Genomic DNA, 27,843 nt, shown 5'->3' on the forward strand with positions numbered 1-27,843 from the left:
GGGCGCCCCTACTGGTGAGTCTGTGTGCACCTATTAGTTCCTCCCTGCGCCCCTGTCGGTAGCTCCCTGGCGGCCCAGCGGGCGGTTGGGAAGGTTGGGACATTGGGACGGAGCGCTTGGGCCCCGCCCCTCAGGCGCCTGACGCCTCCATCCGCCACCCCGCGCGGCAGCGAAGCCGGAAGTGGGTTCCCCAAACAAACGGGAGGCGCAGTAGACTCCGTGCGAGTGGGAGCGCGGGAGCTCCGGTGACTTGCCGCCTACGACCCGCGCAGCTCCAGTGCCTCCGACCCACCCACCACCACCCCCGGGAGAAACGGCTGGACCATGTCGAACATGGAGAGTATCCTTTCGCTTGGAGCGGGCGGGGGTGGGGGAAAGGGAGAAGGCTCTGCTAGTGCGGCCTAGGGAGCAGAGCTGGGTGTGGTAGGGCGGGGTTGCTAGGAGGTGGGGGTGGGGCGGGAGGGGGCCCGAGCAGGGGGCAGCACTGACTGGGAGTCTGCGGCCGCGGCCGCTCCTGGGTCGGCGCCGGCGCCTGCTGAGTGCCTTCTCCGGGAGCCGCCGCCTCTGCCTTCCTCTGTGCCCGGGCGCAGGTATCTAGGTAGGGAGGCAAGGGCGGCCGGAGGGAGAGAGAGAGCGAGCTGACTCGAGCTGAGACGCTTTCGAGTCGCTGGACGGACGGGCTCAGGAAGAGTCCTGGCCTCTCCCCCTCACCCCCTAGGCTCAGACTCCGGGCTCTGGTCCAAGTGGCCCCAGCGTCTCCGCTCGTTTATCAAGTGATGGGGGTGGGGGGGAAGGAGAGTGGGAGACTTTCAAGGACTCGGGGCTGGGTGTGCTTTGGGGACGCGGGGGGCCGGCTGATATGTATCTTGGGAACTGGCTTCCCTCCCCCTACCACCCCCTTTCCTTGTTTGTGGTTGGCAGTAAAGCCAAGAGTGCTCTGCCCAGCCGCCCTCCCCTCCTCGATACGCCGCGTGCAGTCAGCCAGGGGGAATAGTCTAGTTTGTTGTTGTTTTTAAAAAACACATGAAACAACTTGGACTTAAAGTTCCTTTGGGTGCCACAATTCATTGGTTCTACCTTTGTGATCAACCCCCCCCCCCCAATAAAAATAAACTGCAGATGCAAGAGAACCCTTTCTTCTGAACTTTCTTCCTGGGTCTCTATCGAGGCCATGTCCAATAAAGTCAAGTATGTCAGTGGCAATCCTTCGCAAATACGCTTCGGACTTTGGGATAATTCCTTAAAGGGATACTTTGGGCTCCCTGTTGGCGCTTGATCCAAGAGAGACCGAGGAGGCTAACTAAACTGCCTGAGGCAATGAGTTGGGAAAAGTTGACATTTTGTCCCTCTGAAACAGTGACTTTTTTCCAAGGTTAATAGACATCGTATACTTAGCTTGGTTTGTTATCCCTGTAGGGAAACCGGGCGACATCTCCTAGTGTAGGTGATTGCAAATTGTTTCTTAGATCCGGCATACAGCATTTATCCCTTTTATTAATGAGTTTGACTTGTAGGTAATCATTTGAAGTCAGACAAGGAAACTGGTGACATAACCAGGTCCTGTGCCGGCCTAAGTCAAACCAAACCTCTACTTTAAGTTAGTGAGAAACTGCAAGGAAAAAGTCGTATTATGGTCAGGGTGGATGAGTCAGAAGTGTACTTTCAAGTTCCTGGACTTTTAAAAGTGACTTTAAAGGTTAAAGGTCTTCTGCGGATAGCTCTGAAAAGTGCAACGATATTTGGTATCCCTTTTCTTCCCAGATATGACCGTGTCTTCACACTGGTCAATCCAACTGACTATTTTAGTTTCATTTTGCTGCTCCTAGGCCAGGTACCTGTTTTGGTTTCCATTTTTTGAAAACTATAGTTTCTCAGTACTCTCAGATTGAATAATGCTATTATCAGAAGTTGAATATACAAAATGGCTTGTTAACTTTCCTTTGTGTCTAAGGTGAATAGGATGAAAGTCTGACTTGATTGAGACCATCTGGCAATGATTATTTCGCTTGGGTCATTTTCTGTTGAATCTGAGCCCTTTAATTGGTTCATATGGAAAAAACACATGACTCAGACCTATCTTTCATAAATGGTTAACTTGAACTGAGATTATTTTTTAGTAATATTTATAATCTACTGCCTTTCTGAAATGCAAAGAACATGTCTTGTAAGATTAAATGTGTTTACAAGATTCTTTTATCATAGCTGTTTTGTTTAGGGCAGTTTGGGGATGTTTCATAGGTCTTTTGGAACTCCTGGAAAAGTCTCTCAATCCATGCAGATTGGCAACTTTTCTGTAACATATACACCCAGGTCTCCCTAACTCCAAGGCCATCCCTCTATCCACTAAGACATACTTACTCAGGACATTTAACCTTGTGGTAATGCTAAAACGTACAAGACAAAAATCATTTCGATATTCAGTTCTGAGTACATTGCTAGGTTTGTAGGTGCTTCCTCTGAAAGGAATTAAACAGTGAAAATAATGCTATGAACCCATTAGGAACCAAAAACTCATACATGTAAGCCATCTAGTCCACTCACTGATCTTATTCCTTTCCTTGCCCAAACCTGGCTTTGTGTCTTTGGTTTTGGCAAGTGATTTAGGAATTCATGGGGTTTTGAGGATGAGGGTGATTAATAAATTAGAGGGAGAATTTGACAAGAGTTAAAGGGTAATTTTGCACCTGGGTTGAACAATTGAGCTATGAAGAATTCTGTTACCTCTTGCAGTTTGAATAGCAGAAGCAACTCTATGGGCAACCTGGTAGCTCTCATTCAGTGCCATACAATATTTTCCTGAAAAGCTTTTGAAAAAATGAGTTGGCATAAAGCAGATCTGTCTGTTAAAACCTCTTGTCATTAACATTGTCACACGAGTGGGCAAAAGTTGTGAGAAATGCCTACCACTGTGTCTTAAGGTTAGTAAGTACATAGTTAATGTCTACTGAGTTGAAATGAAGCTGTTATTATTATCCTGATTGGAAGGAAAAGGAATGGTGGCCTAGATAGTACAATTTCCACTTACCAGATCTCCACTTTGTTCTTGCTGTTCTTGCTGTGAGTTACATGAAGATCTCTTCCTCAGCCCTTCTTTGTAAATACTGTGTGTCGTACAGGAAGGAGAAGTGATTTTGTCAGTGCAGGGAACACTCAGTGTGGGGATTTGTTCTATCAAGCAGATCAAAACCCATCTGTGATTTACTAGGTAAGTCTCAGGGAGATAACTAAAAAGTGGTATAGAGTGCTGAAAGGACTGGACTTGAAGTCATGAGAACCTGGGTCCAATTCTTGCCTCTGATATGAGCTATGTATCCCTTATCAAAAGATTTAACCTCTGTGAGCCTCACTTTCTTCATCTGTAAATAAGAATCATTGTGAAGATCAAATAAGAAAATACATCTCTATAAAGCACTATATAAATGTTAAATATTATGACTGCCCAAGACAGCCAGATATCAAGTGCTTACTGACTTATACAATGTAATGTAAACAGAAGTGAGTAGAACCAAAAAAAGAAATTACACAGTGACTATAACATAAAGGAAACATTATCATAAGACTCAGAAACTATCATCAATACAGAGACCAATCTTGGCTTTGGAAGACTGATGATAAATCTTGCTTCCTAACTCTTGGCAAAGGATGATGGAATAGAAGTGCAGAAAAGGATATAGTCATATAGACCTGGCCAAGGTGATGTTTGTTTCACTTGACTCCACTTATTTGTTACAAGGGAGAGTTTTTTAGGAAGAATTGGAGAGAATTGGTAGATGGTAATGGTGGTACAAAAAAAGAAGAAAAGGAAAAGAACATTAGAGATTTAAAAACAAATACAGGAGAGTAGAAGGAAGTTCAGAAGGAGGGGAAGAGGAAGGGAATAAACATTTATATAGCACTTACTATTTGTTAAGCACTGGGCTGAGCACTTTACAGATGTCTTATTTAATCCTTACTAGAACCCTATAAGCTAGGTGCTGTTATTGTCCCTATTTTACAGATGTAGAAACTGAGGAAAACAGGAGACAGACAAGCAGGGTGGTTTTATTACTATTGTATTGGCTAAGCCTGGAGTTAGGAAGACCTAAGTTCATAACTGACCTCTGATACTTAGGTTTGTGACCCTGGGGAAGTCATTTAACTTCTGTTTGCCCTCAGTTTCCTCATCTGTCAAATGGGTAGAATAATAGCTCCTAACTCCCAGAACTATTGTAAAGACCAAATGAGATGATAAATATGAAGTGCTTAACAGTACCTGGCACGTATTAAGCACTGTCTAGAAGTTAGCTATTGTTACTATTTTTTAATATTTTTAAGTTCAGAATGCTAATCCAAGGTCACACAACTAGCTAGTGTCAGAAGTGGAATTTGAACCTAAGTCTTCTTGAGTCGAAGCTTAACACTCTTTATTGCCTTTCTACCTCTAAATATGTACATAAATATGTTGGAGAAAGGTCTCCGGGTCTTACTTGGTCCCAGTTCATACAGATAAGTTTTATAGGGACACAGAGTGCAGAAAGCACACATTGTACAGGAATGAACCCTTCAGAAAATTTGTAATCAGATCTAGAGCACTGTTCATAAATGGATCATCCATTGTGATACAGAAATAACTTTTGTAGCTAAAATTATTTTTTGTAGTATTTGCTTCAGTTGGATTTTAAACTTACTATATAATATCTATTGAAAGGAGTTGGAAAGAAATGTGAGTAAAAAGTACCTAGGAGCGTTTAGCCTTTAGTCTTTGAGTATTCTCTACAGTGATATGAGACTAGAGCAAATGTGGTATGTCTGAAAGGTAAGCCTTTGAGAAACTGCTTTGATGCCATATTGTTACCCCATCGAGTTAACTCAGTTTTAGGTTTGCAGTCTAGGAGGCAGCTAGAGCAGAGTCCTCTGGCTCTGTCATTGTTAGAGAGCTAATTGTTAGCAGCAAACATTTGAGTAGTACATCAGTTTTACATCAAGTGTTTTAGGGAGAAGGTAGTATGAGTGAGGACCCTTCTTGCTGTAAACAGGTGTCAAACTAAGCTGGCTCTCACCAAACCGGGTTAAAATGTCATTGGGAAATGTTTAACAAAATTTACAGAAGATAAAATACAACATAGATAATGGTAATTTATGGTTTTCTAAGGATCCATTTCTATTTGAGTTTGATACTAGTGCTGTAAAAGTACTTCCAACCTGAGGAGGCAGTATACTTACCTTTGTAAAGAATGACAATATAAGAAAGCATATGCTAAATGCTAGATGAGTGATATTGACTCAGTGCCCTCAGACTTTGAAAGACCTGACAAATAGGTGTTTAAGAAATATTTGTTGATTAATTGAAGGAGAAACATCTGCTAAGAACTAGACTAGCACCATTGGCTCATTTTATAATCACTCAGACAGCTAAGGGAGAATGTTACTGCTCTCTAAGATAACATTGCCTAGTATGCTGAAAATGACAGTATTTGTAATGATACCTTGCCATTTAAAATCACATAGCAAGTGAATTTTGGAATATCTGAGACTTTTAGGGAAAGGTAAAATATTAGAATGAGGTTTGGGGCAATAATATTAATACTTGCCTAGCCAGTGGGATGTCAGATTTTATAAGGCATATTAAGTGGTACACTCATGGGACTGCTGTGCAATTCTGAACCTGGAATCAAGGTTTATATCTAATGTTATTTCATTAACATAAACATGAATATACATCCAGCTATCCCTATACATCAGCTGTCAGTCATTTATAACTCTGATCCAACAAAATCTCATGTGAAATAGCCTCTGTTGAGCAATTAACAGACTAGGAAAACTATCATACACACTTGAATTCAAGCATAGAAATTATTAATGATCACAGTTTGGAAATATTGATCATAATGATAGCATCGGCTTGTACCTGATTACTGTTGATCCTCTTATAACTTTGGACCCATGCCATATCTGGGAGAAAGAATTCACTATAGAGGAAGGAGTTGAACCCCCAATATGAATAGATTCATTTGGGGAGCTTTCTGCAGAGTAAAGGAAGGCTCTGCATGTTTTTACCTAGCTTTTCCAAGTCATGAAGGAAGTCCATGCTTTACCCACACAATTTCAGTGATACATAAAAAGGACTAAATTTGCATTGGAATAAGAAGTACATTTTGTAAGCCCCTGGAAAAGAGAACCCATACACTATAAAAGTAATTACAAAATTAACACGTGAAAAAAAATGGTTATGTTTAATGCTGAGTGACAATATAATGGAACAAAATCTTTCATCATGTTAAATTTAAAATACATTCTAATGAGTGAAAAAAAAAACCCAGCCCCCTCCCATGATAGGGGATGATTTTAACAATGTTATATTATAGGTATGACTAATTTTTAGGTGATGAGGTAGGAGAATTATTTAGCTGAATCTTCCTGGGCAAAGTATCTAAGCAGAACTGATTTTTAATGTTCAATTTACAAACAATATATATTTGATGATATTACAGTCCAGTGGTAAAGAGGGTGTCACATCGAATTATCCTAATCTAATTTTATTTGGACTATTTTGGACAGGGCTGTCCAGAATGTGGCCTGTGGCTGCGGAGGGTGTGTGGGGGGGTGATCTATGTGGGGCCTACATAATTTAGAAATTTACATAAATGCTTGAGTAAAAGAAGCTGAGCTACTGCAGAGCTCTCACTAAAATGGCAAATCAAAATATATTGTCTGTTGTTTCAGTAACAACCTAAGGTTGGACAGCCCTGATTTAAGAAGTACTGTTATTCAGAAACCCAAAGGGTTATTTATCAACTTTAGTATTCAAGAGGTTAGATATTATGGCTATTTCTCAGTAGCTCAATTTTAAAATATTTGTTAAGTACTGAGAGTTGTTCAATGATTCTAAGTTTTAATACTGTACTACTGTCTTTTCTTAATCACTGGAAAATTGTTTACTGATGCTGTATAATAATTATATTAAATCTGTACACATTGATACTAAAGAAGAATCCACTGAACAAGCTAATAATTTATTTTTGTTCATGAAGATGTGGTCAGGTACAGGAAGTGGAGTAGGAGGGACAAAGAGAGGAACTGGTTTTAAAAATCTACTTTCTCCTTAATTTCATTTGTAAACATTTTTCTACTTAGATAAATGTCCTTTTTTGACATTATAACAAGGGAAGAAATCTGTTCATGCTGTATTTGAAAAGCTTAAAAAGTAATGATGTACTTGTAGCCTGTTCAATTAGAATTGGACAATACATTTTAATGGAAAGGGTCTTTGTTTTGGTGGTGGTTGACTTTCTTTGGTAAATTTCGAAACAAGTTAAGGGTTTTTTAAAATTAAAATTTGAGGTAAGTACAAAAAAAAAGGAAATATTAAGTGGATTAGTAAGGAATACTTGTGGTACCTTATTTGGCACCTTTTGCAGAGCATTTCTCAGTGATTTAGTATGGAAGTTAAAATGCGAGTCTGAATAGTGAGAACAGTTGACCTAAATCAGATATCATCCTGGTTCTTTTGTTCAGTAATGATTCTCCCTTCAGTCTCCTTATCCTTCCCTCTCTTTAAACTTCTAGCATATCTCCACACCCATACAGGGAGACAGATTTAGGAAATAAGAGGAAAAAGGAAGTAAAGATGTATACATGAAAACTCTTTCCCTTACTCATGTATTTGCAGCCTGTATGGAAACTGGTAGGACTGAGTTGTATCAAGAGGATTGTTATAGGCATTCTACCATTTTCCTACCATATTGACTTATTCTGAACCCCATTCCGTTTCCCATTCCTTTTTCTTCTCCCTCCTTTCCTTCTTTCCTTCTACCTGTCAGTGACATTCAGCATTTCTTAGGCCTTCTTTTGGCACTGGAGACCAGAGATTGCTAATTCTCACCTTACTGGGTTCCTATAATTTCTTTTCACTTGATAATCTACTTTCTAATTCAGAAATGGGGAAGCGAGAATGAACTTTCTAGCAGAGTAATCAGTATAACGAAATTCCACTTCAAGAATTGGGTTTACTATTCCACTTAAAAAGCCACTTGACCAGCGGGACTTTTCTACACTCAAGGAATGGTCTAACTACTAGTGACTCTGATCCCTTTAAAGCAGTTATAAGAGGTTAAGACAGATAGCCCCATTGGGGCACCTACTCTAGTTCTGTCTATTCCATCAGTCAACAAAGCAAAGCAGAAAATCTGTCCTCAAAGGGTCTCAATCCAGTTTAGGGAAGGAAGCATTCTGTGCCTTGCCAGTCCAAGTTTTTGGCCTCCCCAGGGACCATTCTGACTTCAGTCCACTACACATTTATGTTACATAACCTCAACTGAGCCCTCACTGCTGCTAGGCAATCTTTCATATACCTCCCTTATCAGCTCTCTATCCCACTTTCCACAACAGCTCTTCCAGACATTTTCATCCCTCATCAAACCTCCCATGGCTTCCCTTGCCCTACTCGAGAGCTAAGAACCTTGATTCATATTTTACAGAGAAAACTGAGCCCGTTCACCATGAACTCCCTCTTTTCCCCTCCTTTACCGCTGTCTCACAGGATGAAGTGGCTTTACTCCTTATCAAGGCTAACCTCTCTCCTTGTTCAAGCAATCTCATTCCATCCCATGCCCTCCAATGGATTGCTGCTCTGCCATTCCAACTCTCACTTATTTTCAGTATCTCCCTCTACTGGCTCATTTCCTACTGCCTATAAACATGCCCTTGTCTCCCCTATCCTAAAAAAAAAAACTTCCCTAGATCCTTCCATCCCTGCTAACTATCGTCCTATATCTCTTCTGCCCTTTGTATCTAAACTTCTCAGAAAAGGTCATCTGTATTAGTTGCCTCTACTTTCTCTCTTTTCACTCTCTTCTGAAATCTTACAGTCTGGCTCCTGACCTTATCATTCTATCAAAACTACTCTCTCCAAAGTTGCCAAATCCAGTGGTCTTTCCTCAAGCCTCATCCTCCTTGACCTCTCTGCAGTCTCTGACACAGTTGGTCAGCTTCTCCTTGATATTCTCTTTCTGGGTTTTCCACTCCTCACTCTCTCCTGGTTCTCCTACCTATCTGTCTCCTTTGCTGGACCTTCTTCCAGATCATGCCCTCTAACTATAGGTGTTCTTCAGGGTTCTGTCTCTGGGTCCTCTTCTCTTCTTCCACTATTCTGCTTTGTGGTAGTTTGTGGTCTCATCAGCTTCTATGGATTTAATTATCTTCTCTATGCTGATGATTCTCAAATCTGTCTCTCCTTCCCCAGTCTCTCTCTAGTCTCACATGTCTGACTGCCTTTCAGATATCTTATACTTCATATCCAGTAGATATCTAAAACTTAATATGTCCAAAACAGAACTCACTATCTTTTCCCCACATACCGTCACTATTATTGTAGAAGATAACACCATCCTCCTAGTCCCTCACACTTACAGCCTAGGGGGTCATCCTGGACTTATTAATATCCCTCAGCACCACCACCCCCATCCAAGCTGTTGCCAAGGCCCGTTGATTTCACCTTTGCAGTATCTCTCAAATATGTCCCCTTCTCTGGTGCTGCCATTGCTCTGGTGTAGGTTTTTATTACCTCCCACCTTGATTGTCACAATAGCCTGCTGGTGGATTGGCCTGCCACGTTTTCCCCTACTCCGTCCTCCATTCAGCCGCTAAAGTGATTTCCCTAAAGCATGGCTCTGATCAAGTCAAAGCATTACTCAGTAAACACCAGTGGCTCCCTTTTGCCTCCAGGAGCAAATACGAAATGTTGTTTGGCATTCAAAGCCCTTCATAACTTAGCCCACCCTCCTACTTTTCCAATCTTCTTACTCCTTACTCTTTGACACATACTCTTCACTCCACTGACATTGGCCTCCTGGCTGTTCAGTGAACAAGACACTCCATCTCTGGGTTCTGGGCATTCTCTCTGGCTGTCCCCCATGCCTGGAATACTCTCCCACCTCTACTGTGACTACTGACCTCCCCGACTACCTTTAAATCCCAACTAAAATCCCACCTTCTACAGGAAGTCTTTCCCAACCTCTCTTAATTCCAGTGCTTTCCCTCTGTTAATTAATTCCAATGTATCTTGTATAGAGCTTGCTTTGTATATATTTGTTTTCATGTTGTCTTTCCCATTAGATTGTAAGCTTCATGAGGGCAAAGACTGTCTTTGGCCTCTTTTTTGTATTCCTGGTAGTGCTTATCACAGTGCCTGGCACATAGCAGATGCTTAGTAAATATTTATCAATTGATTGATAGCATAGTTCCAGGAACTCAATTGATCAATTCTGTATCCTCTGTCAGAAAGAACCACTTGGATGAGAATGAGGGTGTCTAGATTGTGTTCCAAGCCATTGAAGCGCTTTATGCTGCCTAGCTCACAAGTTTGAAAGTCATTGAGATGATAGCTGCAGGCAGGTCTGGTAGCAGCCCATTTATTGAGTGGTCAGACTTCTGAGAACTGGACAGGACTTGAGCAATTCCCCTCTCTAGGCCTCATTTTCTCATCTGTAAAGCTGAGAGAGTTGGGCTGCAATGCTAAAGCCTAGAACTCTCCCTCCTCATCTCAGCCTCCTGGCTCCCTTCAAGTCTCAGCTTAAGTTCTACCTTCTACAAGAAGCCTTTCTTCACCTTAATGTCTCCCCTCAGAGATTACTACCCCTCTACACTGTCTATAGCTTGTTTGTACGTGGTGGTTTGCATGTTGTCTCCCCCATTAGACTGACCTCCTTGAGCACAGGGCTTCCTTTTTTGTTTTGCCCTTATATCCCTAGCATTTAGCACAGTGCCTGGCACTTAGGACATGCTTCTATTGACTTGCCTTGACCTGACTTCTAGCTTTAATAGTCTATGGTTGGAGGAAGGTCAGAGAATCAGAAAGAGAAGAAAAAAATCTCTGAGCTCTTACAATAAAGCCTGGTGCCTTAATGCCCATGTACTTTAATCTACCAGAGAATCCCTGAGGCCACCATTTGGAGCTTATTGACTTTCACTTTATACACAATTCTAACAACCTTGCTTATTTGATTTCTCAGACCACATTGCCATTAGAAGGAGGAGTGACCAAGGCAGGTCTAGGGACCGCTGACAGCTTGACGTCAAAGGAAGAGACCAAAAAATTACTGTAGTGCAGCATAGCATATTAAGCGATGGTGGTAATGATGACTCAGGGTCATCAAGCAAAGGTCAGACTTTGTTCAGTACACCCTGTTTTAAGGAATCAGGGAAGTGGAATATATTCACAGAAGACTTTGATTTAAAATGGCTTTTTAAAATTATACTTTTAAAGGATATGCTTCAGTTATCTGGAAAATTCATTTGTGTGGAAGACTTCGTTCCCGGGGGATGAGAGATAAATGAGGTGTTACTGTAGTAGAAAACACTACAGTAGAAAGCCAATGAATCAGTAGAGAAATGATTTTCAATAAATAGAATTTTGCTCTCCAGCCGAGGAGGGGGAAACATCACTAGTGTGTATACAGAAGGTTATCACCATAGCCCAGACAGCTCCAGTGCTGATGTTTTTCTCGAGATCAATCTTATGCCTGCACACAGAAACAGAAGGATCCTGTCTGACTGAAAGCTAGCTTTTTCCACTTGGATACTTTTGATACGCATGGTTTTGGATTCTCTAATGATTGACACTGTTGAAATAGGCTTCCTTCACAGAAGTACTCACTATGTCATAGTGAAAACAAAAAACCAAACTTTGCTACTGCTAAAAATAGCAATAACTCACAACTACCAACCCTGTGTCTTCTATCTAGTTCTTCTTGCTCTGCATTTTGGAACTTTTCGTTGTAGGTTTCTTAATTCCTAGACTGGTTTTCTATTCAGGAAAATTGTGCTGCTTTTACCACACTTCATAATAGGTTAACCTTCTTCCTCATCTGCTAATGAAAAACTTGCTTTAGTAAACAACTGACTTCAGCGGACCAAGAGAATCCAGCAAAAACCCTTCTTGAAGGGTCAAGAGTTTAGGCTACAGTATGTTTCAGTGTTGCTTCTTCTCTCTTGAAGTGACCCAGAGCTTGTGGAAATGGCCAGAATTTTCCTATTTGCCTAAATGCTTTTAAGTAAATTTAAGACTACCCCTCTTAAATTGTTAGAGTCAGCTGGACCATTTTTCTTTCTTAAAGTGATGTTTGTTCTGGCTTTGAGAGTGCCCAGATTGTTTATCATCTAAGAAGTGCTCTAATGATAGTGTATGGCTGCCTGGCCCAGCTCTATTGGATTTGATCAATATTCCCATGATATTGTATTTTGCTAATCACTGTTACATTCTATGGAGTACTTTGAATAGTTAGAATGTTTTTGCTGCCAATCAAGGTCAATTCCTTTGGAAACCAAATTCATTGTGATCCTTGAAACTGTAATTCCTAAGTCTATTCAAGAGCACGAAGTATTAAAATGCTTGTTAAAATCCCAGCACTCAAAAAGAGAAAATGACTCCCCTCCAGCAGGCAAGACCTTAGCAATAATCTGATTATGCTAATAAATGGATTATCTGATCATAGCACTACTGTTGAAAAACAAACACTGAAGAATTGGCTTACTTTTCATTTTTGAGCATTTCATGCAGGTAGGTAACCTTGGATTTTCAACAGTCTATTAATTAGTAGCTTCCTTCATATAAATACCTAATGTGGCATAGTCAAAATGGGGGAACCCACTTATTATATAATACCTTGCATGTAGGTGCTCAACAAAAAATACTTACATTTGCTTTGCTATTAGTTTCTACAATTATGTAAAAATTTTAGTTCTTTAGAAAGGATTCAAATAGTTCTATGCTGTTTGAATGATTTCAAGATAGAAAGTAACAGATTGGTTATGTCCAAATTGGACATTGTTGGATACCTGTTCAACAGGTTTGTGCAAATCTTGGGACAGAATAAAGCCTTGAAGAATTTAAGAAGGGAAGAATTCCAGGCCTTATGTATCCTGGCAAAAAGGGCATTCCCATTCATAAATATATCTTGGTTATAAACTAGAAAAAAGATCAATGGGGGAAGAGGGAACAAGGAAAAAAATCTCATGATAGGTTGGAATACTTTGTGGCTTTGATTTGACTGTTTCTCTAATGTGCAAAATGGATGGTAGTTGAAATCGTTGACAAAGGCTTACAAATTCCAAGATTCGACCCTTGAGAGAGTCACTCTCTTCTGGCATCAAAGCAGGTCTGGTTATACCGTTTGAGAACAAGGGGTCACCTCTATGCTGTAATGAGGCGTTGCCTTGGGGCTGTAATATAAAATGATCGTTAAAAGTATTTGCACAAGAGTTGTTAAATGATGATTATAGAGCATTTTTAAAGAAATTTGTTATATGTTTTTAAAGGGGAACTTGATGCCACTTGTTGACTGTTCTCCATATAGATTGATTCAGATGTTTTTGGTAGCTACGGACAAGGTGTTAATATAAGGTCTGCTTTCCATGGCAAAATTTTCTTTCCAAAACAGTGATAGTGAAAAAAGGATTAACATAGAAGTACAGAGACCTATTTTCCATCCCCATCTCTGCCCTTGTGATTAGCTTGGTGACCTTGGAAAAGCCACTTAAACTCTTTATTTCCCAGTGTTGCTTATCTGTAAGTGAACTAGAGTTCCTAACGCTAAGAAGAAAATTTGACCTGATGGGTCTCACTGATATGATGGAACCTCTACCTGGAATCTGGTTCTGGAAGGGCATACTTTAATTAAGAGGAACAGAATAGGCGAATGGTAAGGGAGGAAATCATAGTAGCCCTATGCACGTGAGAAAATTTAGAAACTTGAAGGGAAGAACATTTAGATATGTTTATCAGCTATATATTGTAGACCAGTGGTAATATACTCATATAGAATCAGGTCCCTATAATAGATGCATATTGGCGTAGAACATCACAAACTAACATTGTCTACGTTGTATTGTATTTTTAATTTATTTTGTTAAACATTTCCCAGTTACATTTTAATCTGGTTCTAGTACACTCTGCCGAAAATTTGACACATCTGGTATAGAATGCTTAGACTGAAAGAAGAGGTGGGTAAGGAGTTCAGGAAATAAATCACGTGCGTAGCACAGGGGTATGAAATAGTATCTATGTGCAGCTTGAATTATCTATACCATCTCCAAAAGGCAATCTCCGCACCAAAAGAAGAGTAGCTAATAATTTCTTGGCTTGCCTTGCACTCTTCAAATCCTATCAAAGGATAGGAACTTTGGGGAAAAGTGACACTTCTATCTTAGAATTTGTGAAAGAGAAAAGGAAAATTGGGCATAGGCTGACATTCACTCTAGGTCGTAGGGATCAGGGTAGGAAGAAAGGAAGAAAACAGGCATTTATTAAGTATCTGCTATGTGCCACACATTGTGCTAAGCCCTTTACAAATATTATCTCATTTAATCCTCACAAGTACTCTTACTATCCCCATTTTACAGATGAGAAAGCTGAGGCAGACAGAGATTAAGTGACATGCCTAGGTCCTACAGCTAGCATGTGCCTGAGGCTAAATTTGAACTCGAGTCTTCCTGACTCCAGGCCCAGCACTCTAGCCACTATAGCACCTAGAGACTGGACCTGGGATTTCATTGCTTTGGGCAGCTCCTAAATGAAAAAAACTCCCTTTTTACCAGTACAGGTTGGCAATGTCTCTACAACTTGAGTTCAGAAATCGGATAAGATAGAATCTTGTAGACTGCAGTCCAACAGGGGAACTTGTCCCAAGAGGAATGGGAAACTCGCAACAACAAGATGCAGAAAAGTGGATGTAGCATGGTCCTCTAAGATTAGCATGAGGAGTGTGAAAGCTCTGAATGAGTTGAGGCAGGCTGCACACCTATTAGGCATTCTGTAGAAGGGATTTTTGTTTGGGTATGGCTTAGACTAGATGCCCTCAGAGATTCCTTCCTATGCCATGTTTCTATGTTTTAACTTTGTATCCTCAGGGCCTGGCATAATACCTTGTATGGTTTCTGCTTAATAAAGGTTAGTTGGATGATTTGTAAACACTTAAATTCCCATAGATTATTAATATATATTAATTTAAATGAAGTTTTATCACTAGTTACTAAGTGGTCTGCCATTCAGTTATGATAAGCATTAAACTGAGGTAACTTCTGTAGTGCACGTGTGTCTTTATATCTTGAAATGATTAATACATTTTCCCAAAATGCAGTGTTTACTCCTAGGGATAGCTGAATTGAAAATACCTAATTTAATAGGAAGTTTATAGTCTTTACCAGAAGATAATTTTGTTTTCTCTTGGAAAACCAAAAGTGTATTGCCTGTCTTTTGAGTGTGAAGGAGAAAATAAAATTTCATAGTATTAAAAATGATTATTTCCTTTAAAAAATGAAACTTTTCCTATTCTGGAATTAAAATTAAGAAATGTGACCTTTTTTCCTGCTTTTTGTTTTGTATTTTGTTTTAAATACCACACTAATATGGATCTGCTGTATGTAGTTGGCACATTTTAAATGCCAAGGCTATCACATCCAAAGTTATTTGAAGTGATTTCTCTGGGCTTGCACTTGGTAACACACATGCATGCAGTTCAGGGCAGGGACCAGGAAATTTCCTTTTTCTCCTCCTTTGCCTGGTGGGACTCCTGGGAACAATGCCTTTTTTAAGAGCCTTAATATACATGTTTTAGAACACCTGTTTAACCTGAAGTTTGCTGCCAAAGAGCTTAATAGGAATGCCAAAAAATGTGATAAAGAAGAAAAAGCTGAAAAGACCAAGATTAAAAAGGTGAGTATAACTTTTAAATTTTACACATGTAGCTCATATGAATTATGAAATGAATTGAATTGTCATGTGAATGTTATCGATGCTTTTTGTCTTTTCATCAGTCATTTCCCACCCTCCCCATATCTAGATTGAACCTTACCTTGTTACAAAGAAAATCAATTGAGCAAAAACAGGTAATACAGAGACTGCATGTGACAATGAATATGATATTTTGTCCTCTCTGCTATGAAATAGGAGTTATGGGACATCGTGTCTTTTTTGGGACCTTTACTGTTTGGTGTTTCTTTTTCCATTACCCTGTTTTCAGCTCCCTTTTAATGATTGAGTTTTGTAGTCACTGTATGTTCTTTCTTGGTTGTGCTTTCCTTGTTCTACATCATCAATTCATGGGACTCTGCCCACATTTCTCTGAATTCTTCATACTCCTTATCTCTTACTGTACTGTAGCTACCATTGTATGCTAAGTTTTTTTTTACTTGTTTCCAAAGTGATGAACATCTACTTTATTTCCAATTTTTTGATTCTACAGAGTGTTCCTACGAATGTTTTTTGCATTTCTTGGCCCTTTTCTTTGATGATTCTAAATGAAAACCAAATGGTTAGAATGCTTCACTACTCCTCCAACAGTTTATCAGCATGCCTGTGTTTTTGTAGATATTCCAACATTGACTGTTCCTGTAGTTTTTGTTTCTGCCAATTTCCATGTTGTAAGGTGAAACTTTGGTTGATTAAATATTCATTTCTCTTACTATTTGTGTTTTGTAGCATGTTTTCTTGAAATCATTGCTTTCCATTGTTTTGAAAACTATTCATAATAACAAAAATGGAGATTAAAAACTCTCAAGTTTTTACTAACCATCCAACAGCTTAGCCAAGATGATAAAAGATGGTAATTCGTATTTAAGGGGTGAGTTGTGGAGAAATAAGCCACAAGTAAACCTGTAGTGGAGTTGTAAAAGGGTTCAGCAATTCGTGAAGCGAAGAAAGTAACTAAAACATCGATATTCTTGGACCAAGAGATCCTGTGGGTTGGCATATACCCCAAAGAGGGAATATCAAAAAGAGGAAGAAATGGAGTATAAAATAAAATGTTTATAGCAGCACTGTTTTAGTAGCAAAGAACAGGAAACGAAGTAGATGCTGATCAGTTGGGAAATGGCTAAAATTATAGTACATGAATGAAAGGAATATTACTGCATCGTAAGAAACAGTGAATATAAAGAATGGAAAGAAACATGGCAAGATTTCTGTGAACCAATACAAAGTGAGGTAGGCAGAGCCAGGAGAACAGTATACACAATGACTACTGTATCATGGTAAATGGCAAGAACAGGTTGTGTTTGTCCTTTGTTGTTGAGGAGGACCATGACATCAGGGAAGTGATGACGTGACTTGCAGTTGACTTTGATTTGAGTGAGGGAGGGAGGGCTGTGTAAGGTCAGCAGCCTCATTTTCTCCTCCAGAGCCATCTGGGTCCAGTTGCCAGATATTCATCAGGACAACTGGAGATGGCCCAGGATGCATTGGAAGACCCTGGGCCCTTGTAGGCTAAGGTCTTTTGGGTTCTCACTTTGCGTGAGGTAACACGTTCATTCAGTGAATAGGCCTCTTTAAGAATTTAATCAAGGGATGGCCTCTTTAATCAAAAAAAAGAAAAAAGAAAAACCAAGCTGGGAGGGGAAGACCCTCAAGAACAATAAGCAGAGGGGAACAAAATGCTGCGGAATTAAGAGTGATCATATTTGGCTCCAAAGAAGAGAGGAGAAAATGTGCCTCATCTCCTAGGAAGAGGTTAGGGGACTATTGGTGTAGAACATTGTGTATGCTGCCAGGCTCAGTTGATAAGTTGGTTAGTTTTGCAGAACTGATTTTCTTTGATCTTTTTTACCCCTTATGAAGGATGACTGCCATGGTGTAGAGGAAATGGGGAAGTGTATAGTTGAACATGAATACTCTACAAACAAATAACATTTTTTAAAAACTTCATATTCTTTGACTACTTCTGTTGATGAAAGGCTCTTACTGTTATAAAATTGTGTCAATTCTGAGGTTAATACCTTTTCTGAAAGACATAGGCAAGTATTTTATACAAGTGTCCATTTCCTCCCTGGCCTTCTACATCTCTTAAATGCCACAGTCAATACATTTGAAAACAGCCTACCTTGTCTAAGATATTTAGCCTTGGCATTCTTTACTAGTCGTTAAGTTGTAACTTTTCAAAATGAGACTACTAGATAATACCCTATTGGCACCAGCCATGACTAATCCAGTGTTAGCTGTGCTCAGTTGTTTGTTTAGGTGATATTAAATAATTACACAAACCTTAGGTTGGAGAATAGTCACTCTGAGTCTGTTGGGATGTCCTCTTAACTGGGATAATGGTAAGAGAATCAAATTTAGACAAGGGAAACTTTGCAGCGTGGTGAATTTGAAACATATTTTTTCACATACCATTGTTAAGTTAGGGTTTTCTTCTTTTCAAACAAAACAAGAAACAAGTTCACTTTTTGGTCAGAGGATAAGCATGGAAAAGTCTTTTTGATAAGCCCTACCAGGTATTTGAGAGAGAGAGAGAGACAGAGAGAGAGAGTGTGTGTGTGTGTGTTTGTGTGTTTAATTGAGTGGTTGAACCAAAGGGCTTACACAAATTTTCATTGAAATGACCTGGGAAATTTTCATTATGCCAGACCATAGTTTATAATAGAACAGTGAAGTATAGTCTGTCTGTATACAATTGAGTTCCTCTCTGGGGTAGGCTGTTCCCTCTGAGGCCTAGGTGAATGTCTAGGGTGCTGTATTGTTGTTCTATCAACTCCTCCTACTCAATTGATAGTAAACATGGCTTTCCCCTCAATTGCCTTTGTTCTCCTATATCTCTAGAATCTGTTTCAGTACTATATGTGTCACAGTATGATTTGGCAGATAAAAAAAAAGCTAATGAAATCTTAGGCAGCATGAAAAGAAGTCTAGCACTTAGAACTAGGAAAGTGATTGCCCTTTCTTCAGACCATCTCTAGAATATTGTGGTCAGTTCTGGGCACATTTTCAGAAGGATGTTGATAATCTGGAGAAGGCCAGAGGAGAATATATAACCAGGATGATGAAGAGCCATATGATGATATCATATGTGGATCATTTGTAGAAGCGGGGTGCTTAGTTTAGGGAAGAGACAAGCTGGTGGGAACATGGCAGCTGTGTTCAAGTATGTGAAGGAAGGCTTAGCCTTGTTCTGTTTGGCTTTAGAGGGCAGAACCAGGTAGCAGCAGGTGAAGTTGGCAGAGAAGCTACTTTAGGCCAGATGTCAGGAAGAATTTTTTGCATTGGAACCATCCTGAAGTGGAATGATTGGTCTCCAAAAATCATGGCTTCTTCTTCACGAGGGGGCTTCGAGCAGAGATTGGGTGGCCCCTTGGTAGGTATGTTGTAAAGGGGTTCCTTGTTCAGATTTGGGTTATCTTAGATCATGACTGGGGAACCTGCAGCCTTTAGGTCACGTGGTCCTCTAGGTCCTCGGGTATGGCCTTTTGACTTAGTCAAAGTTTTACAGAATAAATCCTTTTATTAGGAAGATTTCTTTTGTGAAGTTCCCCAACCCTGGCTTAGATCCTAGGCTGATAGGTTTCAGGCTGGAAAGAATCTTTGAAATCATCTCTTTTGACTCCCTCGTCTTACATTTGAGAAACTTGCCAGGTAATGGGTAGTAAGTATCAGAGATAAGATTTCAAACTAGATTTAAATAGATTTTCTAGGTCCTTTCCTTCATACCTTGGTCCCTTACAAATTTGAGATTATATGATTACCTTCTTACAGTTTGTCCAGAATGACAACTTCTGCATTCTGTGGTCTCTACATGCTCTATCTGAGACCCCCTGCTGTTTCTTTCCGGAATTCTCTGGTTGCTCTCAGCATGCCATCTTCCCTGATAGGATTGTGAAATAGAAGCCATAGCTTCCTGGCTGCCACCTCAGGGAGCCTGGGGCTGTTGGAGCAGTAGCTCCTGCTGCTAAAGCCTTCCCTGCCTCCATGGGCCTTCATCAACTTGGCAACTTACTAATACCCAGTGCTGACTAGGCACACTGATTGTACAATCAGGAGGAGGTGAGAATATTAGTTGTAGTTAGAGATTTTTCTTAAAAGTCTATTTCTTTCTTTTCTTTGTCATTTTAGATAAGTATATAGGATGCTTTAAGTGGAGCTTAATAACCACAAGACCAGCAGTTTAGGATGATGATTTCTAAAATGCATTAATATTCCCAAAGTGCTTTTTCCACAACAACCCTGTGGAGGTATATGTATTACAAGTATTTCCTCTGTATTAAAGTTAAGGAGAATTGAGCCTTACTCAGTAAAATTAAGTGACTTTGCCCCTGGTCATAGGAAAAGTGTTGAGACTCAAGACCAAGATTCCTAACTCAAAAGTCCAGTGCTCTTTGCCTGCATCACACAATTTTTCTATTACTCTCTAACAGTTGACAATATTAGTCAAAGGTTGCTAATCTTTTAAAAAAGCTCACTCTTAAATACAGATTCTGTACCAATTTTGGTTAGTTCTCTCTGCACGGGCAGCTGGGTGGTGTAGTGGATAGAGTGCCAAGCCTGGAGTCAGGAAGACCTGAGTTCAAATCTGGCCTCTGATACTTACTAGCTGTGTGACCCCAGGCGAGTCACTAAACCTTGGTTGCCACAGTTTCCTCCTCTGTAAAATAAGTTAGCAAGAAAACCCCAAATTGGGTCACAGAGAGCCGAACACAACTGAAAAATGACTGGACAACAATCTCCATTCTTAACATGTGTATTTTGTTATATGTGCCTTGAATTTCCCATAGTCACCTTTTTGTCATTTTCAAACAGGCCATTCAGAAGGGCAATACAGAAGTTGCACGAATACATGCTGAAAATGCAATCCGCCAGAAAAACCAAGCAATTAATTTCTTGAGAATGAGTGCCCGGGTGGATGCTGTAGCAGCTAGAGTTCAGACAGCAGTGACAATGGGCAAGGTGAGGACCATCAGTGTCGGCAAGATGCTGAAAACTCTTGGTGCACAATTCCTGAGCCGGCTGGAAGTTTGGAGATGCAGAATCATTTTCCTTTTAGCACTGCCTTGCTTCTTTATTTTCATACTGTAACCAGAGTCTCTTACTTTGAAAATATTCAATATCATATCATTATAACCTCCAGTTTTTCCTTCTTCAAAAATGAGTGGAAAGGAAGAAAACTGGAAATTAGGGGCTACTGTTGGAACACTATTTCATATTTGTCATTGCTAATATTTCTTTCATAGTCCTGGCAAAATCCTGCTTTGCAAGGACCAGTTTAAATAGATACGGAGAAGCAAGCTGGCCACTGTGATGAATTCTTTTGCCGTGGCAACTCATAAAAACAGTAGAAAATGGCTTCTTGTGCAGGGATGGCAACAAAATGGCAGAAAGGAGGTCTCAGAGGGTACTAAGGATCACAGGGTTTTTAAAAGACAGTCTATCCATGTAGCTTGTTGACAAAAGTGTGTGTAGTTCTCAGTCATTAAAAAAAAAGAGGCTTACGTTACACTTAGGCTTTTGAGGCATCATGTATTGAAGTACTGATATTCTGAGATAGGAGCAGAGAGCAACATATCCCAGTGAAGGGAGCCAGCTTTGGAGGCAGAGAAACCTCCATTTGAGTCTTGCTTCTAACAAACTGGTTGTGTAACCTTGGGCAAGCCATTTAAGCTCTCAGGCCCCCCATATAACTCCTAAGTTTCTTTACATTAATGAAGTCACTGGCCTGACCCTTCCCCTTCCATTTTCCCACCTTTCTCCACCCCCCCCCAAAAAAAATACCTTGTCCAGTTCATTTGAACTAACACTGCAGGAACTGAATCATATTGGTTTTGACATTCTTACTATAAATGGAGCCAGAAGAGGTAAGGAAGTTGCAGCTAAATGAGAGGATGCCTCATAGGAGACGCAAATAAAATAATTTAATTATGTAATCAAAGGCAACAAAAAATACCATTCCATAGGATCATTGGGGTAAGGGTCTAGAATTTACTAAAGGCAAATTTGATAACAAAAGGATTGACGTAGGGAGTTAGAAGGAGCTGGTAGTGGTATACGATGTGCAAGGGTCATGCAGCAAATGCTTTGAAAAATTCATATGAGATTGAATGTGATGTAGAGCAGAGGTGTCAGACATGTAGCCCCCAAGGAGCCAAATCAGATTCAAATGTAATTGAGAAATATTTAACAGTAAATAAAAATATACATAGTGTTAATAAGTGGTTTTCTAATTCATTATGCAGCCTGCAGGATCCTTGTGTTCGGTTTGGTGACCTCTGTTTCTTTTTGAGTTTGACATCACTACTCTACATCTTTCAAATCCAGTCCCTTCTCTCCACTCAGATGGCCCTAAACTGAATTGAGGTTCTCATCACTACCAGGGTGGACTATTGCAATATAGCCTCCTTAACTGATCTCCTTGGTTTGTTTCCCCTTTCTAATCCATATTCCCAAACCACTTCTCATGTAAAAATCTTCAGTAGTTCCCTCTTATTTCTAGAATAAAATACAGAGTCCTCAATCTGTACATTTAAAATGAGTCAAAATTCTGTGTAACCTAAGTTGTTAGAAGAACATTTGCAAAAATTGGATGACTGCTTCCACTGTGGATTGGTTGTCATTGTTTCTTCTTCTGTTAATAGGTAACTAAATCAATGGCAGGTGTAGTTAAGTCTATGGATGCTACATTGAGGAGCATGAACCTCGAGAAGGTAAAGAATTTAGTCCTTCAATATTTTAATTATATTTCTAGTTCATCTGTTTTTCCCTAGGTCATATCTCTCTTTCCTGTTCTCTGTTTATAGATATCTGCCTTAATGGACAAATTTGAACACCAGTTTGAAACATTAGATGTTCAAACACAACAAATGGAAGACACTATGAGCAGCACTACAACATTAACAACTCCACAAGTAAGCAGAACAATGAATATGCTAGGAAGTTAATTACAGAATCGGGCCCTCTGGGATACCCACCTTATCCTTTTCAACGCAATGACCCTTCCAGCTGTTACTTTCTAGACCTCAAACCCCCCCCCTTCTTCCTGACTTCCCCATTAGTATTGAAGGTACCACTATCTTCCAAGTCATCCAGGTATGCAAACAAGGTGTTATCCTCCAGAAACCCTTCATAACTCAGGTTCTCCCACCTTTTTCAGTCTTCTTCAACTTTAGACCCCATCTCACTTAGCCTATACCCTGTTATTCTGTAATCCAGTGACGATGGCCTCTTTGCTGTAGGAAAAACTCAGCTCCAGGCATTTTTTCTGGTTTTTCCCCCTACCTGACATGCTCTACCTCATCATCTGAGCCTCTTAGCTTCCCTGGCTTCCTTCAAGTCCCAGCTAAAATCTCACTTCTGCAAGGAGCCTTTCCCAATCCCCCTTAATGTTAGCACCTTTCCTATCTTGATCATTTCCATTTTACCCTGTACATAGCTCGATCGTGCGTAGTTGTTGTCGTTTTGTTTCTTCACTTCGACTGAGCTCCTTGAGGGAAGGGACTGTCTTTTTCCATTCTTTGTATCCCCAGCACTTAGCACAGTGTCTGGCACATAGTTGGCACTTAATAAGTGCTTATGAGCTGACTGAGACATGAATGTATAGTCAATTAAAGGCTCGATTCTGGTTCAGAAAATTCAGACTTTCTGGTCCAGTTGCTTGGATAAAGAGCAGCCACATCAAAGAAACAGAATCTTGCAAATCAATTTGCCTGTAGGTGAACCACAAACAAAATGTTGTAAGGTTCAGAATATCCAAATTGAGAAATTTTTCTTTATTTTTAAACAAAAAATGCCTTTTAAAAATAGTTATGCTGAAATAATAGAGTAATAAAACCTGACACCCTCAGAATGATTTTTTTCTGTATTCTGCTTTTCTCAGAAAGAGGCAAATACTTTAAGAAGCAAGCTTTATGTTTGGGGGTTCTTTTTAAGTAAAACTCCAGGGTATTCCCATCAGCCTTTTGTCTTGTATCCATGTCTATAATGAAATCACAATTCATTTTCAGAATGGGGCAGCATGGTATAGTGCACAATGTATTGAACTGGGAGGCAAGAGTTCTAGTCTCATCTCTGCCTTTAACTCACTGTATGTTCTTGGGCAGGACACTTTTCCTCCGTGGACCTCTTTCTCCATCTTTAAAATGATGAGGAGTTAGCCTTGGCTGATGTCTCTGGCCCCTTCCAGCTCTAACGTTTTATAGAAAGGAAGACCCTAAGATTTGACAGGATCCCATATCACTAGAAAGATTGGATTATGTCCAATAGACTGGGTAGGAAAGTGGACTCATTTTACCTTTTAGAAATGTTTTTCAACTCTGTGTTCTAACTCTCCCCCTTCCTTTGTGATCCTGGACAAGTGATTTAACTTTGGTGGGCTTCAGTTCCCTTATCTCTGAATTGAGGCCAGGTTAGATGATCTCTAAGTTCCCTTTTCTCCCACTCTAAGATTCAAATGGTCTAATACAAAATTGTTGATAGATGATTAATTCGACTAATAAAAACACCTGTTTGTTGAAAATTCCTACATTTGGTAAATTTTTTAGCACTTATTTTAATTTTATTCTTCTGTATATTAAAAATTAATACTTGAACCAATTGGCAATAAAAATGGATGCCACCAATTTCATTTTAAAGTAGAACTCATGTTTTACAACCAAGTTGCAACAGAGTTCTGAAAACTCTGTTCCAGAAAAGTTGATTTTAGTAAAAGATGTAACTCAGAAAACAAGAGGTCGTTTAAAATAAGATGTCAGAATGTAGCCAAGGTTGCTTGTATAGTTGTATTTTAAGGTTTCTCAAATTATCATTAAGGGCAATGATGTACTGAAATGATATGGCTCCCCCTAGTGGCAAAATTTAAATAATGCTTTCAAAATGGAAGGCTTGCTTTGAAAGTTACAGATGACAGTCCACCTTAAAGGTAGATATGACTAGAATAAAGAAACAGCCAGAAAAACTACTGAGAAAGCAATCTTTTTTTCCTTCCAGAACCAAGTAGATATGCTCCTTCAAGAAATGGCAGATGAAGCCGGGTAAGTATGAGCCAGGACTCCTTTTAAAAGCGTTAAAATTCAATCAATAGTCAGGTAAAACTATCCACAGAAAATATTTCTATGACTACTATTTTCATGAAAATGGTCAATTGTGTATAAGTCAGGATGGAACATTTGTATTTTTCATTTGAGATCACATCTAAATAATTACCTAAGAGGTTGACATAAGTCAGTGTTCTTAACAGCCTGGTTTTGTTTGTTTGTTTGTTTTTATAATTACAGCCTTGATCTCAACATGGAGCTCCCACAGGGTCAGACTGGTTCTGTTGGTGCAAGTGTTGCTTCAACAGAACAGGTAAATAAATACTGGTTTGTAGCTTGTTTGAATTCAGCTTGAATTATATCTAAGTAAATGTAGAAATGCATGTACTTCATTTTCCTCTGTATGGTGTCATGTGACATTTAAGTAAAGCAGGCCTTTGTCTCCTTTCCAAAGTCCTCCCACACTTCATTTGCATGTACATTTGAAATCTAGATTGAATTTGTTCTTAATGGGCTAGCTGCATCTGGCCTGTTAACAAATTCTCTAGCCCTTATAAAAGTTCTCTTAAGCAGGAGCTTTTAACTTTTTTTGTGTCATGGTACCCTTGGGCAGACTGGTGAAGCCTGTGGACCTCTTGTCAGAATAATGTTTTTAAATACATAAAACCAAATACATATAAATACAAAGGAAACCAATTATATTAAAATAAAGATGTATTTTTTTCCCCATCCAATTTTGTAGACCCTCTCCCCCTCTTGAATTCTCTCCAAGAACCCCTTGGAATGGAAGTCCATGGACCCCAGGATAAAAGTTCCATCTTAAAGTTAACCATTCAGTGAGCATTTATTAATCAGTCAACATTTATTAAGCACTTCCTCACACTGTGCTAAGCACTGGATAAAATATAAATCTTTAATGTTGACTTTATATATACATTCTAGTCATTTTGGACACAGTTTTAAATGTTATTTAAAATGGGAGCTATTTGTAGTGTGTATGTGGTTTTATGCCTAAGATTCTTCATGTGACTTAAAAATTTGCCTCTTCCAGGATGAACTATCACAGAGACTTGCCCGCCTCCGTGATCAAGTGTAACACAAAGAACTTGATGCTGCTGTTCACTACACTTACTTATGAAACCTCCTGTGTATCTCTGTGTGTGTGTGTGTATGTATGTGTGCGTGCATATATGCGCCTACATAGATATCTATGGAATACTCTTGGTAGAATAAGATGCTTTGGGCTTGTAGTTCTATACAAATATGATAAAAAGTTTGAGGGAGCTTTCATTCTTACTGGACTTTGTAATTCTGAACAGTAGAGGTTGAAATGTGAAGGATACCTTTTATAAGTGTCTTAGGTTGAGACTAGATTTTAACTCATTCTTTTTGAAACATCTTCATTAGGCATTGAGTTGAAATTCTAGTACCACAATACTTCATCTCCTGTTTAGAATTGTTAGTTACTAAGTTAAAACATTTTAAATCCCATGTTCTTTTATCTCCACAGAACTGAGGTTTTTTTTTTTTAAATAGGAAAGGAATAGGGCAAGGGAATCTCTCTCTCTCTCTCTCTCTCACTCACACACACACACTCTCATTTGCTCACAAAGCTCAGTACATATCATTCCCCATTTTGGGATGAACAGTACTGTGTGCATGTTGGTCTGCTTTTAGTCTGTATTCATATTTTAAGCTCAGTCCATAGGCATTTTCATAAGATATTATGATTTCTGTTTTGTGTGTGTGTGTGTGTGTGTGTGTGTGTGTTCTCTAAAATCTTCATGAAATAATCATCTTCACCCATAATCACCTGGGAAAAAAGTGACATATTACTTCATTTACAGGAAACATTAAGACTCATTCACATTTGCTGTTTGCAAGATCTAGTGGTTAACTCACAGTCATATTTGGACTTCCATACTTCTCTCTCCAATGAAATGATAAAATTGAGAAATTGTCCCGTCAGATTTTTATTAGCCAATATTTTTATGTTAATTTACATAGAACTCTTACCATGCACATTCCCAGGGACTGTTGTTGATTCATTTGACCTGTTTTGTTTTAAACAAGAATTTTGAGAGCAAAGAACTCAGTAGTGCTATTCTTGAAACTAAATGTGTTAGTAGAGTATGTCTTAAAGCAGCACCTCATTACTCATTGGGAATCTTAGGTGAATTGGGGTATTTTAAGTTTGGCCATACAAGCAACATAAACACTCATCTAGTTAAGTGGAAGTTAAAATGGTTTGAGGGTATTCGGGGTAGGAGTGGGAGGGGACTGAGTCACTGAATTTAGTTGTCCAGGTGTCCGTTCAGCCTCTTAGAATGGCCGGTTTAGTTTATTAAAATGTGCAATTTTAACATGAAGCTATGATGTTTTACTTTAGCAGTCACAAAATGGTGGCCGAACAGTGAATTATTAATACATTGTAGCAAGTACACAAAAGGAGGTTGAATGAGTACAGTGATTTGCGGGGAGGGGGGGGGATTTATCCCCCTAATGAAAGATTTCCCCATAAAAGAATTTCATTGCTGTTCTTTTATTTTTCCAAATAAGAAAGTTTTATTGAGGAATGATTCTCCCTGTCGTGAGTCACAAACGCATTCGAAGTGCAATTACAAGAGCCTTTTGCCAGACCTTTTTAGCCAAGTGTTACCCATTCATCCAAAGTATTCTCCACTGTGAATGAGAATGTGTTTGAATGAAAAATACATGAACAAGTACATGCAATGAGAAATAGCTGTGGTGTTTGTTGAGCACTAGGCACCATGTATACAAGTTTCTTGGTATGTGACTAGGATGTTTCTGTTTCTATGCAGACAGCCTGCATTTTGTTATATGAGTGATTCTTTTTTTCTCTGTATGAAAGTGGTTGGTGTGTTTGTTTCCATTGAAATATTCTAGGGAGCCAGAGAAGAGAATTATCACAGACCGAAATGCCTATGAAGTAGAAACTCTCCTTATTTTCCATTGTTGAAGTATGTAACTTGTTCTTTTGACTTGGGTAAAAAGATTATAATTAAAAATCTGTTAACTTGTGGGTACCTCTTATTTGAATCTTTAAACCATCAATCCAAA

General features: G+C 39.3%; 1 protein-coding gene across 1 annotated transcript; it reads left to right on the plus strand.

Moving 5' to 3' along the window:
- Window positions 1–27,843, plus strand: LOC118832915 (charged multivesicular body protein 1b-2). Its single transcript, XM_036740310.1, has 8 exons — window positions 1–340; window positions 15,591–15,688; window positions 20,540–20,686; window positions 22,369–22,437; window positions 22,531–22,638; window positions 24,716–24,759; window positions 25,003–25,075; window positions 25,814–27,843. Exons 1-8 carry the CDS (start codon window positions 325–327, stop codon window positions 25,856–25,858), a joined length of 600 nt encoding a protein of 199 aa, XP_036596205.1. The 5' UTR covers window positions 1–324; the 3' UTR covers window positions 25,859–27,843.

The sequence above is a fragment of the Trichosurus vulpecula genome, chromosome X, assembly GCF_011100635.1.
Source record: "Trichosurus vulpecula isolate mTriVul1 chromosome X, mTriVul1.pri, whole genome shotgun sequence".
In the NCBI taxonomy this organism is placed as follows: domain Eukaryota; kingdom Metazoa; phylum Chordata; class Mammalia; order Diprotodontia; family Phalangeridae; genus Trichosurus; species Trichosurus vulpecula.